General features: G+C 39.4%; 1 protein-coding gene across 6 annotated transcripts in view; it reads left to right on the forward strand.

Moving 5' to 3' along the window:
* Positions 1–16,773, forward strand: part of ASAH2 (N-acylsphingosine amidohydrolase 2) — a 434,557-nt gene that overhangs the window by 111,350 nt on the left and 306,434 nt on the right. For all 6 annotated transcript variants that reach the window (XM_078642909.1, XM_078642906.1, XM_078642910.1 and 3 more), the window contains 3 exons: positions 256–405; positions 3,804–3,980; positions 9,210–9,337. In XM_078642909.1, the coding sequence (XP_078499035.1) occupies positions 256–405; positions 3,804–3,980; positions 9,210–9,337 (455 nt within the window). The remainder of the gene's footprint in view (positions 1–255; positions 406–3,803; positions 3,981–9,209; positions 9,338–16,773) is intronic.

Raw genomic sequence — 16,773 nt, forward strand, 5'->3', positions numbered from 1 at the left:
ATCAAATAAATACTTTGACATTTACTGATTCCCCCGCTGTGCAGTGTCCTAGCCACCATTCGCTAATGACATTCATTGCCCTGTAATGGGGTATGAAGTGATATATAAATGGTACAATACAATATAATATTTGAAATTGTCATTTACAATACCATGTATACATATGTCATGGATTGTGTCCATAAAATTTGCATTTCATATATAATCTTACATGTTAAAAAGGCATAACATGGCATTCTTTTATTTTGGCTATAGATGGGCTACGCTAACCCAGACCAGGTTGGTGGTGGCCTGCACACGCGCTTGTTCAGCCGGGCTTTTATTGTGGCAGAGCCCGATGATTCCAAAAGAGTTGTCTTTGTAAGCGCCGACATAGGAATGGTCTCTCAAAGGTTAAGGTTGGAGGTAAGTGAATGAAAAAATACATTTTTCTTTTCTAAAGATACTCTCATAGTAGTTGTGAAGCGACTAGTTGAGTGTGTTGTATTTATTTTCTGTGGTAGTGTTCTATGGTAATTCTGAAGTGGATTATGCTGGTATTTAAAATATTGTATTATATCATTCACATGTTTTTGTTGTTGTGTCCTCTGCATAACACAGTGCCTACATGCGCTCTTAAGAAAGGATGGACATAACAAGGCAGAATGGGACCTGTTTCGGGTTCGCAGGGCATTAGTTACTTGGAAGAAGTCTATGCGATAGATCATGATTGGCTTGCATCTATCAAACAGACTTTAGCTGAAAACAAAGTCCCATAAGCAATTTCATTGGTGAGGCCTCCATGACAGCCGATAAAAAGCCCAGCACCCCAAAACCAGTGTAAATCCTCAGCCAATTTCCCACGCCCTAGACTTCCACTGTTATGCTCTTTGTATTCCCATTTCAACACACATCCACAAGCCCCACTTCGATGCCTCCCACTTTCTATATGTGCAGCACTTCTCTAAATTCTTTTGGCGTTAATCTATGGTCCTTCCTGTCCTATAAACTAAAGGCAGCCTGGAAGTCACAACCCATGAATTTCACCACTCTCTTCATCCTCATCCTTTGGAAACCAAACATTTTATGCTTGGGGAATAATAAACTCAATTGCCACCAAAACAATAGCTTATTAGTTTCCTGAAAAATATTTTTGCTCTGTCATTACTTTATCGCTTCCATCAGCTACTTACGTGTACTTTTGCCACGCATTGAAAAACACTACCTTGCATTCACATCTATAACTGCCTCAAGCCATGGATGCCACATTTATGCCCCCAAGACTTAAGCTTATTATGATAGGGCCTGAAGTATACCAGAGACAACACCGAGAACCATTATGCTATGGATGACCCGAAAAACAGGCCAGAAATTTCTATCAATACAGTAGGGCCGGTTGTTTGTCCCCCAGTGTTCACCATCTTTCAATGAATGGCCATAAAGTGGTTATCATCAATGTGCCAAGGGTGGCCCACCAGTGCTCAGAATTACCACTAATATGCTTGGACTTGCATTTTTGCCCGGTAAATGTGCCATCCTGCTATGGATGATCCTGAAATGGCAAGAATTATCACTAACATGCACGTGCCGCGAATGAGCCCCTGTTTTGTCAATCGCTATAGAAAAACAAATAATTTTTAAAGTTAATAATAATATTTTGCAGAATATCAGAATCAATTGATCTATCTTATCAGTTTATGACACTCCTGAACCTCTCCAGCAGTGAGGCTCATAAGGGGTAGGGGTTGTTTGCCAGTGAACCGACTCCCCCCCCCGTTTTGGTGCAAACACTGAACAAGGAGGTGGGAAATAGGTCGGCAGTCTCACCATGTGACCCTTTAACTCCCGACTTCACACTTTATTTAATGCAGCCACACTCAGCTGCAAAATCCTTTCAAACCTGCTTTCAGGCCCCAGGCAGGTTTTTCTCACAGCAGAAGTTTATGGAAATATCAATCGGGGTAATAAATAATAGAACACATTTGAAATAGTTAATATTTCTCCGCATGCATGCGAGTAGGGCCCTGAGCTTGTTCATTCATTGCTCTTGAAGGGAAATGAGAGGAGCTTGAAAGGGTCCTAAGGGCTCTGGGGTTTGTTCACCCTCGTTTCCAAGCTGAGATTCTAACAAATGTCAAAAGTAGCCTGAAGGCAAAAAGCACAGTGTAGAAAAAACACCGGTCACCCTTAATTTATAGGAGTCTTTTTAGAGTTGATATGTCATTGAAGTGCCTTTATACCATATATTGACCTTCATAGGCTATGTAGCACCTGTTGCTGCTTACTGAACTGAATGGGACCCGTTTTATTGATCCCTATTTATGAAAATCTGATGTGACCTGTCAGAATTTCCATGAGACTTGTTGGTTGCACTCAGATCTTTGCAGAAAGGGCGTAACCCACTGATGTGCCTTCTCTTTCTTCTTTCCATAGCTCAAAAAATACCTATGATTAGCAACAACAAACCAGGGCCAGTGCTTTATCGATTGTTGCCACAATCCTGCCGTGAATAGTTCTAAAACACCAGAAATGACCACAGATATGTTAGGAACAGAGGACAACCCGCATATGGTGCAATAACGTCCAACTTGGAATCCCCTCTTCTGGTGCAAATGGGAGGTTGTACCCAAACTAGAATTAATCCCGTAGTTAGTAATTAGTGCATCGACTGTCCTGTATTGTACCATTTCAGACACAATCACCTTCATAGACTCTTCCAAATTTTCCATGAAACATTGAAAGGCATTTTAAATGCCACATTGGATCAATATATAATAGTATTATCAATTTTACAATCTTACCAATCATGACTTGATTTTAAAATCTCACATACATCATGTCCTATGAAAAATTAATTAATTACTGGAAACTCAGAAAAATAAGGAGGAGTGCGCTTGTGGGGCACATTGATCTTTATTGGAAAGGATGGAGCCCCCCCCCCCCCCATGAACATTGCACCATGCATGCACATGTTAGTTCTATTCATGCACAAACTAAACCTAGTAATTTTAAGGTCTGCCACCACGTAGAAGGACCACAATAATACACACAATAGACAGAAAACAAAGCAAGTCCAAACTGAAAAGAAACAAGCAGATCTAAAAGTTCGGCAATGAAGGAACACACTGAGTAAAGTAATGAGAAATCTCATCAAGAAAAGTATCAAAATGCTGAAATATATTTGATAGGCGTTATTTTTAAAAGATAATCCTTTTTTGCATTTTTATTGTATAATTTTTATTCACATCAAAACATTTCTTATAAGAATAACACAGCACATGATGTAGAGCATTTATATACTTGCTGTATATGATAGTTTGAGTAGGCATTTGCTTACAATGTGGCCAATAAAAGAGTGGCAAAGGCCTGTATTGAAATTTAAGACATTTAAAAAGCTGAACATAGGGAAATCACTTAAAAGTGGGGTAGAGATATGGTCTGATGCGCCTGAGCTCCTGAGCCAGGTTCAACTCCCGATGTTTGCTCAACGTACTGTGATTCTGGGTAGAACACAGCAATTCAATTAAATTCAATTTAACTTTATTCAATCACATAAAAATGGATCATAAAAGGAGCATGATAAATTTCAGTCTGAAATTGTTATTTTGTTTTAGAAAAAGGATGGAACAATATTAAAAAGGCACTAATTAAAATAAATTTAAATGAATTGGATGGATCACTTAATCTTCTCATGCCTAAAAAAACAAGAATCTGATCTTTTGTAACACAATCTGGTGCTTTTGTAAAAAGCTGTAATGCCTTGTGCCAAGTTCTCGCTGTATATAAAGTACAAAAAGAGATAAAGTAAAATTTATTTTTTCAAGGTAATGAAGAAATTGGAAGTTAAATATGGCACGCTCTACAGGCAGGACAACGTTATGCTGAGTGGCACCCACACTCATTCGGGTCCGGCTGGCTACTTTCAGTACACTTTGTTCATAATCACAAGTAAGGGATACATCAAACCCTCGATCGATGCTATTGCTGATGGAATTGTGAAGGTAAGAGCAATCCAATTACATTTTTCTTTATATTTTTCACCATTTTGTTTTTTCAAGTGTGTAAAGAAGATGCTTAACCTTCAATGAAGGAGCTGGTATGCAAAACCATGGCATGATAACATGTGTATAAACATATGGACAGAGATTACATGGTGATATGTAAAATATGCAACATATTCCTACCTGTCAGAAAGTGACCCCGAAGTCGGTCCTAGGAAGCTTGTTTCTGGTCCAGGGAGGACCTTGCTTGGCAGTTCGGGCTGGACTGTTCCCATGAGGCACAGGGTCAAGACTGATTTGCATATGGCCAGGTCTAAACTGGGGTGGCTTGGTGAGCAAAGCAAAAGAATGATGGCTTTAACCCAGATCTCTTGACTGGGGTGAATGTGCTATCCTGAGTGATGAGGGGTGAAACCCAAACCCGGTCCTAGGATGCTTGTTTCTGATTCAGGGAGGACCTGGCTTGTCAGTTCGGGCTGGACTGTTCCCATGAGGCACAGGGTCAGGACTGATTTGCATATGGCCAGGTCTTAGTTGGAGAGGCATGGTGAGCAAAAGAATGATGGATTTAACCCTGATCTCTTGACTGGGGGTGAATGTTTTGCTTTGTTCTGCATACCGTCCATCAATTGTGTGTCTTTTACAATGTAAATAAGGGCACACATTGAAAATAAGTAGGTTAATATAAGTAATCCAAATACAGGCCAGCACAATCTAATGCCATGTGTTACATTATGTGTTCGGCCACACCTAGCAGGGGCCTCCTTCAAAGACTTTGGGTGTGCACCAGACATCTCTAACTGGCAGCGCACTCGCCACTTTGAATTACTTTTTGGTGCCCTTCCTCCTTTAGGGGGGATTGAGTTCCTTTACAGGTGCCCAAAGCTCCTTGCAAAAGGTTGGGGCACTATGTGTAAGTGCTGGCGCATGGTGTAAAGTTAAAGCTGCACCAAGACCACCGATGCCTAGACTGAAGACGGGATCGATGGCTTCCACTAATATCCTGTGTCTGACTGCAATTCCCTGTAAAGCCCTTCATGATTGGTGGGATCAACCTTCCCTGCTTACAAATATTTCCTTATGGAAGGGCAAATTGTAGACCACCCATAGATTAACTACAATTTAAATTTTCTGAGGCAAGATTACTTCCCTATTAAATGGATGAAAATGTCTTCCAGTCCTCCAGTAAAGCATACAGCTGGAATTCCTTCCAGCAGGTTGTCCATCTTTAATATTCATGACTTTAATGTCCTGAGTACTGGGTAGCAGATCACAAGGACAAAAGTATAGTACTAAGTCAAGCTTTACCATAGTCGATCTCACAATTACATTTCCTCTGCTAGTATGGGAGGTTAACTCAACCCACGCTGTCTCTGCAATGCCCTACATTGAATGCCAATTGCCCTGATCCTTCCCCAAACTTCCTGTCCAGTTGATGGGGCGGGAAGTGATGTCTAGTGTCCTGGGGACAGTACAGAATAGAATCGGTCCGAGTTGCAAATTAATAATATCATACAGTACTAGGATATTTGTTTCAACACACAATCACCATCAACTCTGAATTGATTGAAGGGAAAGTTTTTTCGCAAAATTATAAATTATTCAATTCACTTTCATTGGCATTTATTCACGCAACGTCATTGTTTGATCAAATTTGCAGCAAATAGTTCATCATGTGAAACAAAATTACTTCCATGTAATTGTGAAATCATTACATTCGACATCTTAATCAAGTGCTCTCAGTGAGGAAGGGAAGGGGTATGTGAAAGATGTGAAGGACAGGGTAAAGGTGCTGTGACATATTCATAACATCATGTTGAAATCGAAAAAGCCTTCACAGTCAAATTAATGAGCAAAGGTTCCCAAATTGCATCACACATAGAAAAGAGTCAATCTCGTATTTGGATCCTATGGTGTGTCGAGAATAGGCATAGTTCTACGTTTCGACCCCCGAATACGCTAAAGGGTTGATTCAAGCCTCATGTTGGGGTCTTCATCAGGAAGGTGAGGAGAGCATCAAGGGACGGTCGCCATCCATACCATCTGTGAGTGGGCCTTGACAAAGCTCCAAAGGTTTTTTAGCGATGTACTTGCGATCACTAGGCCGATATGCGCCGTGGGATCATTCCTCCCGCCTCATGTAGTGAAGCGCTTCTTACTTAAGGTCGGGACCTCATCGGCGGGTTACCGCTCTGCTGGCGTGCTGCATCTTAGTGAGGGTCCTGGGGAGTTATGTCTTGTAGGGTCCTAGTGTCCTCATGATGACACAATAAAGACCTTTCAGCAGTTCATCTCAGAGGACACCCTCCACACCCCCAAGATCTCACGGCTGACTGGGAACCTTAGTTGTGGCACTAATTCCTCAGGCTGGCAGATATTCAAGCAGAGTCGAAGATTGCGCTCCTTGTATTTCCTGTGCCAATGAAGAAGGTATCGTCCTCCCTCATCCCAGGCAGCACTCAAGGTTTTTGAGTCCAGATTGATTTCACAAAGAAAAGAGAGAAGGGTGTCATTTTTGGTACCCAAAACAAATATCTAGTTGTCTCTTATGTTTTCCACTCTACCATTTAGTACACAATGAGATAAGCAAATGTGTGAGGCTAAATGCTTGGCAAGGAAATTCCAGAGACTACATTTTGTCCATATCCATTTGGCAGATGTCTCTCTTTCATAGTAAACCCTCTCACTAGACATCACACTCATTCCACAGACTTCTAACATTCACCGGCTCTGAGGGGAAGCTGCTTCAGGAACCCTCTACATATAGTGATTAGTAAGTTAGTGAAACTGTTTGTTTTTCCTTGATGTTTAACTTTTCAAGCCAGCGTGGAATTAAGCCAATTAAGACTTTATTCACTCACTAACTTAATTTAAGTTTACAAATCAAGCACTGTTAATTTTTGATCATATTTCAATTCTGATTTCAAAGTTTAACAATCAAACCACAAATCTATAAATATTCAAAATGTTTCTCAATGGCTTACGCCAGCCCACATAAAGTAATTTAAAGACAATAGCTTAAGAACCCAGTTGGCCAAATAGCACAATGTGAAGATGTTGTGACTACTGTAATTTTATAATCTTCCAAAGCCATCCTAGTGCCATGTCAAAGCGTTAAGCCAATTCCATGGTAATACAAAAAATATGTATTTAGGGAGCGTGCCTGTTCACCCAAAACATCATAACATCCGAATTCTTCATATCAGAATGATTTCTTAGAAAATGTGATTTTGCTTCGAATTTTAATTATAAGTTAGTGTGTAAAACCAATATAGCATCCTTGTAAACTTGTATCCAGTCTGTGGTCGGGTAGATATGCTCTGGCCTAATGCAGCAGGTTTCTGTAGTCTGATGTAGGCAGAAACAGGCCGCTGGTCCCCATGTGTGCAGAACTGAAAAATCATTTTTAATGAAAGAAACTATCAGCTACTTTACAGAGACCTTAACAACGTCTGAATAAAATCTGTCTGCAGAACTTTTAAAATCAAACAATCAAGTTTTACAAACATATCAGGTGATCATGATCACTTGTGGAACCAAGTCAAGGAGTCTACATTTTTGAAGGTCTCTCCTCGAATCTTTGAATCATCTGCGGATTTTATGCAATTTCAAATGATGGCGCCGGTGAGCAATCTGATCCGAGGATATGGTATCTTTCTTCAGTTTCTGTCTGCATCAGCTCGAGGTCCTACTTTCCTATAGATCGTATTCTAGTTTAAATGTGAGGACACGTCCAACTAAAGTGTCAATAACACCTCTGTTAGAATTCAAATGTACCCAGAGAATTCTCACACCAAATTCATTTTGCAGAAATATGAATCCCTTAAAAACCTATATTGCAAGAATGATTGCCCCAGGTTAAGTTTTACACAGGGTTGCAAAACTTTTCTACCCTCATTGAGGGCAGAGTTTACAAACTTTGCAAACTATCCCTCGTTTTAATATAGCTGAACTTCTTTGTGTATTAGCTGCGTGTGTCCCTTTCCTGTTTTAATCAAAGGCACAGACATGGGAGTGCATAAAAGTAATTCTCTTGATCCGTTCTATGCTGCTCTCTGCTTACGAAGATAATATACAAGATGGAGAAGGGGCTAACCTTCTGATAACCTTCTGATGAGGCTGTGTCCTGAACTTTTTCAGATGAACAGGGTAGAATGTGTTGGTTGTTTTACATTAGCAAATGTAATCATAACCTTAAAGGGTCATCATAACTTTAGTTATGTACTTTTATTCTATGCATGCAATGTGCTGCAAATATCAGTACCTTTACGCCTTATTTATACAGATTTGCATGCGTAATTTTAAAGTTCCCCACTCTTTCCAATTTGAATTTTAAAATGGCGGCCTTCAGCAGGCAATAACATCAAGCCTTGATCAGCGAAGAGTGGCTTAAGAAACAAACAGCCATCTATATATATATATTCATGCTGCAGTCAGAAGAAACACTGTATATTGAGCCAAAACCTAGAACATCAGTGCTGTAAATGTTGTACATGTGTTAATTCTCCTTAGAATTTCTTTTGGTCTATAACCTTTTGCTGCCACATGATGCACTTTATTTAATATACCATCCAATATGAAAGTTGCAATTGTACGGTATTTTTCCAAATTGCATATATATTTAACTTGATTTACTTGTTGCAGTAAACGTTTTTGGAATTCTGTATTTCTTTATAATGATGAACATTCTTACCTACACTTTGGTTATTCTGTACCATTGCTTGCCTTCTTCTTCTTGCTGAAATTGTTCTTTGCTATCTAAGGGAGATCTTGGAACTGGTTTTGAAGGATTTAGTTACCTCTAGGATGGACTGACTAGTACATAAACTGTTGTTGTGATATAGTTACAACTTATTTTTTACAATGAATTATTCCTTTTTTAACTGACTGAAGGGACTTTACTATACATTTATCATATTGTCTGCTTTTGTATTTTTTCCTATCTACTGTGGAAATGTACTGTGCTTGTATTTTAATATGCTTATTATGCAATAATTGTGTATATTCTTTATGTGGACCTCATTGGAGATCCAAATTTGTAATAAATGTATTGAATTTAATTGAATTGTGTTTTTAATGTGTAATTCAAATGTTGTTAAATATGGCTACAGTGTTTATTTATGTGTACTACAATTAGAGCTGTTGTAGAAGGGTTGTCTTCATTGATAAAACATGTTGCTTTCATTAGTCTTTTGTTGAAGTATTTCATGTGCTACCTTTGGTTTTTAGAGTATTGATCGAGCACACCTGAATATGAAAGCAGGAAAAATACTTATCAGCAAAGGACAAGTGGAAAATAGCCAGCTCAACAGAAGTCCCTTTTCCTATTTGGAAAATCCACAGGAGGAGAGAGACAAGTAAGGAAGAAAACCAAGTACATTGGCCAAGATGTGGTTTGACAGCATTTATGCAATTTTACATGAGGTGGCCTGAAAGAAGTACAATTCAAAAAATATTTTTTCCCCAAAAGTGTTATTATTTGGAGGGGTGTACATGACGCTCACTAACCACCGTTATGGGCATCTATACTATGAAAAGGGGATTGGCTTTTTCAGTTTTGAATTTAGGACTTAAAACATCCCTCCTTGTACAAAGTAGACGTAAACGTCAAGCCATTCATGGGGGCCGGAGGAGTTTTCCTCCTTAAGAAATGTTTGGACAAGTAGAACGATACTGGCAAAGGGTAACTGATAAAAGCACTCAAACAAGAAGATGTTGAGAAGCTCGCTTTAATGTACAACCATCAACAGCAAAAGATGCAGCAATTGATTCACAGTAATTGGAATGTAATCATTCCATTAATGATGTAATCAACAATGTGTTCCTTAAAGTGACAGAAGACATAACACATCCCCTATACACAGTAAACAAAGGAAAAATGAAGCTTAAGAAAAGAAAGTAAAAGAATAAGGATAATGATAAAATTAATACATATTACATTAATACATAATATAATCCATGAATCTCCTAGGAAGCTGTAAGGATCTACCACGAGTGTTACTCTGTTCACTACTAGGAGAAACATCACTGGAATTGTCAGAAAACCTACAACCCTTATTAAAGTGATTCTTGAAATCATTGCACTTTGCTAATTTAGACATATTCCAAGTGCAACCATTATCTAAAATGACAACATTTTTTTTATAGCAATAATGGTGAAAGGACCACTGAAAGTGGAAACACCTTTGTGACCAAATTTCGTTTTTTTCACCAGAACACTGTCACCCACATTCCATTTCCTAAATTTTACAGTCATCTTGTCATCATAACGTTGTTTATATATATGTTGATACTTTGTCAACACTTCTCTTCTTTTCACCTCACTCTCCACACTATCATCACAGGCCTTCTCCGGAAGCCAAGCTGGATTGAGTTTAGAACTCACCAACCTACCCCTCAAAGCTTCAAAAGGAGACCTCTGCATGACAGCATTGGGAGCCGTGCGATGTGCCCACCATGTCTCTCTTAACAAACTGCTAAATGAAACCTTAGACTCCAAAGCCCTTTGTGCACAACTCTTTACAACCCTATTCATTCTCTCAGTGAGACCATTCGCTTGTGGAGAATAAAAAGCTGTTTTTTGGTGAACAATTCCAAGATCTTTAAGGAAACTATCAATCTCATTGGAGGTGAATTGCACCCCATTATCAGTGAGCAAGTACTTAGGCACCCCTTCTGACACAAACACATCCCTTAAAAACTCAATCACAGTTCTAGAATTCACAACACCCATACATTTTGAAACCACCCACTTAGAGGTGTAATCTACCAACAATACAACAAATCTATCATGTGAAGGCATAAGCTCAAAAGGGCCTGCAATATCCGACCCCAACTTAGTCCACACCGCAACAGGAACCTCAACAGGAGAAAGTGGAGACTGACTAGTAGTGCATGATTTGTCATTGACCGCACACAAATGACAATCTTTCACAACTGCCTCCACCATACGATCCATTCCAGGCCACCAGTATCTTTCTCTGACCCGAGCCTTGGTGAGATTACTTCCCAAATGCCCTTCATGAGCCAGGTTAACGACTCTCTCCCTCAAATCACCCGGAGGCACCACCCTGTCTCCTCTCATCAAATTATCCTGGAGGAAAGTTAAATCATCTCTCACCGTCCAATAAGGCTTCAACTCACACTCAAGTACATCATAATTTGGCCACCCGTTTCTAATGACATTCCCTAACAATTGAAAATTGAGATCATCCTTGACACACTGCAACCATTTTTCCTTGGATATGGTAGACTGACTCCAATACCCAATTTATACATACTCCAACTGTAACACAATCCCTTTCAATTGGAAGACGTGATAAACAATCTGCAGGCTTATTGTTTTGTCCTGGGATATATTGTACATGAAAATTAAATTCTTGTAACCCTCCGCTCCACCTTTTCAACCTCGGTGTCATATGGTCACTCTGATGGCATCAGAAAATTTGAACAAGAGGACGATGGTCAGATTTGACAACAAACGGAATGCCCCACAAATAGAATTTGAAATAATGTACTGACCAAAATACTGCCAACGCCTCTCTTTCAATACAAGAGTAATTCAACTCCGCTTCCTTTAAAGCTCTAGAAGCGAATGCCACAACAACTTCTTCCCCATTCACAATCTGAGAAAGCACAGCACCAAGGGCCAGATGTAGGAGCCCTAATACCGGTCGGAAACGGCCAATTTCGGCCGTTTCGGACCGGTATTAGGGTTTTCAGATGTAGGGGGCTTAAAATTACAGAATCGGTATATTTACCGATTCGGTAAAATTACCGAATCGGTAAATATACCAATTCTGTAATTACAAATGTAGGTGGCACACTTTACAGTGCCACAGGCCCTTAAGAGTCGGTATTTTACCACACAATCCTATTGTGTGGTAAAATACCGAATTCAGGAGTGCATGCACATCTGTGCATGCACACCTGTGCAATGTGACACACAGACATGCCCTTAGGGCATGTATGTGTGCCTCATGGCACACAAGCCTGTACTTGGGGTGCTAGAGGGTGTCAATGTGACACCCCCTGCACCCTTGCAGGATTCGGTATTTACCGATTCTGTAAATACAGAATCGGTATTTCCCATTGATTCCTATGGGCTTCAAAGCCCATAGGAATCAATGGGAAATAGCGATTCTGTATTTACGGAATCGGTAAATACCGAATTTTACAGATTTGGTAATTCAGATTTTAAAATGGCCTACATCTGCCCCCTTCCCATTTACAGACTCTTAAATACCGAATCGGTAAAATTCGGTATTTAAGAGTCTGTAAATGGGAATTACCTACATCTAGGCCCAAGTCCCTTAAGACTGGCATCCGTTGTCAGAATGGTCTTAAGTTTGGAATCAAAATGACCCAAAGTTGGCATCTTACCAATCTTTGTCTTAACTGATACAAAGGCTTTCTCACAATTATCAGACCAAGTGAACCGTACACCCTTTTTTAAAAGAGACCTTATGGGTTCAACAATACTGGCAAAACCCTTGACAAACTTGGAATAAAATTCCGCCATTCCCAAAAATGACTTGACTTGATCCTTATCTACAGGAGTCGGTGCCTTTACAATGCTCTCATCCAATTCCAATTCTGGTTGTATTCCATTCCCAGAAATAACATGTCCTAGATATGTGACCGACTCCAAACCTATCCGACATTTCTCTTTCTTAACTGTGAGCCCCCCTTCATCTAATTTGTCCAAAACTGATCTCAACACCTTGTCATGCTCACAAACATTCACACCATGAACTAAAATATCGTCCTGAAAAAACATCACATTGTGAAGACTGCCAAGGACCATTTTCCTCACTCTTTGAAAACACGCAGCAGCCGAAGCTAACCCGAATGGCATTCTTAGAAATTGGTAAGCACCTAAAGGTGTAACAAAAGATGTTAAATGTCTGGAATCCTTATGTAATACAATTTGGTGATAAGCCGAAGAAAGATCCAGCACACTGAAAATGTTAGCTCCTTTTAAAATACTAATGCTTTCAGCTATATTGGGCAATGGCTGTCGATCAATCTAGATCCATTCATTCAATCCGCGCAAGTCCACACACATCCTTATCGATTTGCCACCATCCTTGGGTGCCAAAACCACCGGACTCAACCATTCTGAAGATTCAATCTCTTCTATCACGCCTAAATTCAGTAACCTCTCAATCTCATGTCTCAGTGGCTCAAGCATCATATTGGGTACTTGTCTGACCTTGTGCACACAAGGTTTGGCAGATTTTTTAAGGATAATTCTGTGTTCAAATCCCTTTAAGCACCCCAAGGTATCAGAAATCACATTCGGATAATCTACAAAATATTTGTTCAAATCACACACAGAATCAACCCTAACTGGAAGGAAACTGGACAGAAAATCTTCCATTAACATGACTTGATTCATAGGATCTGTGGCCCCCGGATTAAGAATTATGCCCAAGTCATGTTGATGTCTCCACCCAAGAAGGTTGTCTCCCCTAACTGCAACTTATACCTTACCAAAGATTTTCTTGCTCCTGAAAGTGATGTTAGCCACCGTATACCCCAGAATGTCTATTTTTGACCCAGCATAACTCACAGGAGCAATGTCAGGGGGTAAGAGTTGGACATTTTCTAGACCAACAACTTCATCCCAAATCTTGTTCCCAATCAAAGTGAAAGGAAACCCTGAGTCTGCCATGAGCTTAAATACATATTTGTCAATTCCTATATCACAAAATGGCATAAAAATGTGTTCTGTATCAACAACCATTTCATCACTTTTAACATTCGACACTACAACTGTACGTACAATGTCAGAAGCAGAATCACTTCCTTCTTTTTTCTTACCAGACTTACACACACTAGCATAATGCCCTTTGCCTCCACAGTTATAACAAATGCTATCTCTTGCAAAACAATTTGGAAAATTAGAAGTGTGAGAGAAACTGCCACACCTAAAACAACTTATTCTCTGATTGCTAAATGGACGTTGTTGACGAAAATCACGCTCTTTAGACATAAGAGACTCTTTACTAAAAGAAGAATGACTATCAAGGCTGTTCTTCTGAGAGAATGAGGTCTTTTGAGTCAATTTGTTCTTTGAACCAACAGCCACTTTAGCAACCCCTTCGTGACATTCTCCAACAAAATCATCTTCTTCCAACATGTGCACCGTATCATGAGTTTTCTTCTTATTATTACTTATGGTGCGGCTCTCTTCTTCCTTATTTTTCCTTATTTCCTTAGCCCATGTAGAAGTATTCTCCATGCCCTCTACAATGGCTACAGCTTCCTTCAACGTAGGGTTCTTTGACAACAATTTCTCCTGAACCCTAGAACTATTTGTACATCTAACAAGTTGATCTCTCACAAGTGATTCAGCTAATTCCCCAAACTCACAAGTACGTGCAAGAGTTTTTAAAGCAGCAACATACGTTCCAACCCGTTCAACTGGACCTTGTACCCGAGTGAAAAATCTATGGCGTTCTAAAACTACATTAATTCTTGGACCAAAATAACACTCCAACATAGTCATAGACATTTCAAAAATGTCTGAAGGTTCACCATCAGCTCCACCTACAGGTAAAGTATCCATACTGTCATAAGTGTGTCTGCCCTCAACTCCTAAATTATGTAACAAAATAGCTTGCTTTCTAAAAGCTGAAAACTTTCCCCCTCCTATTGCCACCAAGTAAGAATCAAATAGGTTTCTCCATCTCGTCGCCAGTGATAAAAGCACTCAAACAAGAAGATGTTGAGAAGCTTGCTTTAATGTACAACCATCAACAGCAAAAGATGCAGCAACTGATTCACAGTAATTGGAATGTAATCATTCCATTAATGATGCAATCAACAATGTGTTCCTTAAAGTGACAGAAGACATAACACAAACTATTGCAGAAGCAGGTTTTAAGGCATATGAAACAAATATTTCAACATATTTCAAGGCATGCTAATCAAGTGAGTCTTCTCAGTGGGAGCTGGTGATCTTTTAAAGCGATCAAATGTAAATAGACGCCTCACATTTGACCATGTGTGCAGTAAATTTGATTTAGGCTGGGATTTCACCCTAGTGAAAATATTGAATATATAGGCCGTATTTCACACTTTAACGGTGGAGAGTCATCACCCGAGAAAAATTGGTACTACAGGTGGAAACATTGAAGCATGCTATGCGATTTCCATATAAATTGTCTAAAGCGTCATTGCTTGGATGCAATTTGACATAAGCTTCCATCAAACTGAAAATTGTATATAGCACATTTCTTAACATTAACCTTATGTCTCCTTTCATTCCCATCCTGTACCTTTTACATATATGACTAAAAATATCTACTTGGAGAAGACTGGGTGGTAAAAAAGAAGCTACCCAAATTTCATAATTTCAGTCATTAAATAGAGTCTCTGTCCCTCATGTTAGATTGAACTCACAGACCAAGACACTAGAGCTTCCGTTCACGTTGCAGGTTTAGAATGGAGACCTATCTGTAAGAGGTACGAGGTTATCCCATTCTTATGGGTTGTACTCTCAGACCCCAGTAGTGATGATAATGTCATAAAAAGCTTCATCACCAATGATGATCTTGAAATGTACCACGTCATAATAGCAAATACCTCTGACACCAAAGAAATAACATCTGCAACAATTATTCCACAATTCACTATGAATTATTACTTAAATTTATATATATAAAAACCAAAATATGTCCTTTTGTCCTTTATGCATTACTACACCATTCATCCGATCTGCGTGAAACATTGGGAACTTGTTGAGTACACTCCCGCAAAGGTTTCTGGCTAAAAAAAAATGTTAAATATCGCCCCCCCCCCCCCCGGCCACCCAGGGCCCTCATAATCTTTCCAATACTGAACGTTTACACTTTCCGGTGCAACTCGCTTTTGCAATCGCCATCTACAAATCACAAGGACAATCGCTGCAAGTGTGTGGACTAGATTTGGAGAATCTGTGCTTCTCACATGGACAACTGTATGTGGCCAGGTCACGTGTCGGAAAACCTTCTGATTTATTCGTCTACGCACCAGACGGAAAAACAAAAAATATCGTGTATCCACAAGCACTCGAATAAAAAACCAGAATTAAAACAACACTTTGAAATGTTTTCCATATTAAAATGAATAAGTTTCAATAAAAATGACACAATGTAAATTGAATGTTATCATAACAAGTTTCTTTAAATCTCCTTTCTTCTGAGATCGCAGCAACGGGCGACGGGTAAGCTAGTATCCACATAAAATATGATTTATTCTCAAACATTTGGGTGAATATTTATAAAAAATTTGTTCTGAGTTTAAGTTACAAAAGTTGTGGAAACCTGCATAAACTGTTGCTCTGGGCTTTACTTTCTAGCGCAAAAATTTATTTGCGCTGGAACGTATCCCCAAAGTAACGCAAAGTAGCACTAACCCAGCTATTTATTGCTTTGCATCAAGGGGGTGTTTCCATGCAACCACCCATGGGTTCAGACGCAAAGCTATCTCTATTAAAAATGGTGAACAGGGTTTGCACCAGAAAATAATTCCTCTTTAAGTGCAGCATCAAATAGGAGAAATGTTTTAGTTTCTTCGAACATTTTTAAACGATGCCTATGCAGGGTATTTTGTACTGCAAGGGTACTCTTCCTATACAGAACTTATGCTAGAAATCACACATATGCACCCTTCTACCAATAGTGTGGAAATAATATGCTATGAAACAAACCGGAATGCTTCTCATGCCAGAGACTTGACAAGCATGGCCGCTTTGTGAAATGGTAGCCAGATTGTCAGTCATGCCCAGAATACATTAAAAAGAGGC

The sequence above is a fragment of the Lissotriton helveticus genome, chromosome 5_1 (assembly GCF_964261635.1).
Source record: "Lissotriton helveticus chromosome 5_1, aLisHel1.1, whole genome shotgun sequence".
In the NCBI taxonomy this organism is placed as follows: domain Eukaryota; kingdom Metazoa; phylum Chordata; class Amphibia; order Caudata; family Salamandridae; genus Lissotriton; species Lissotriton helveticus.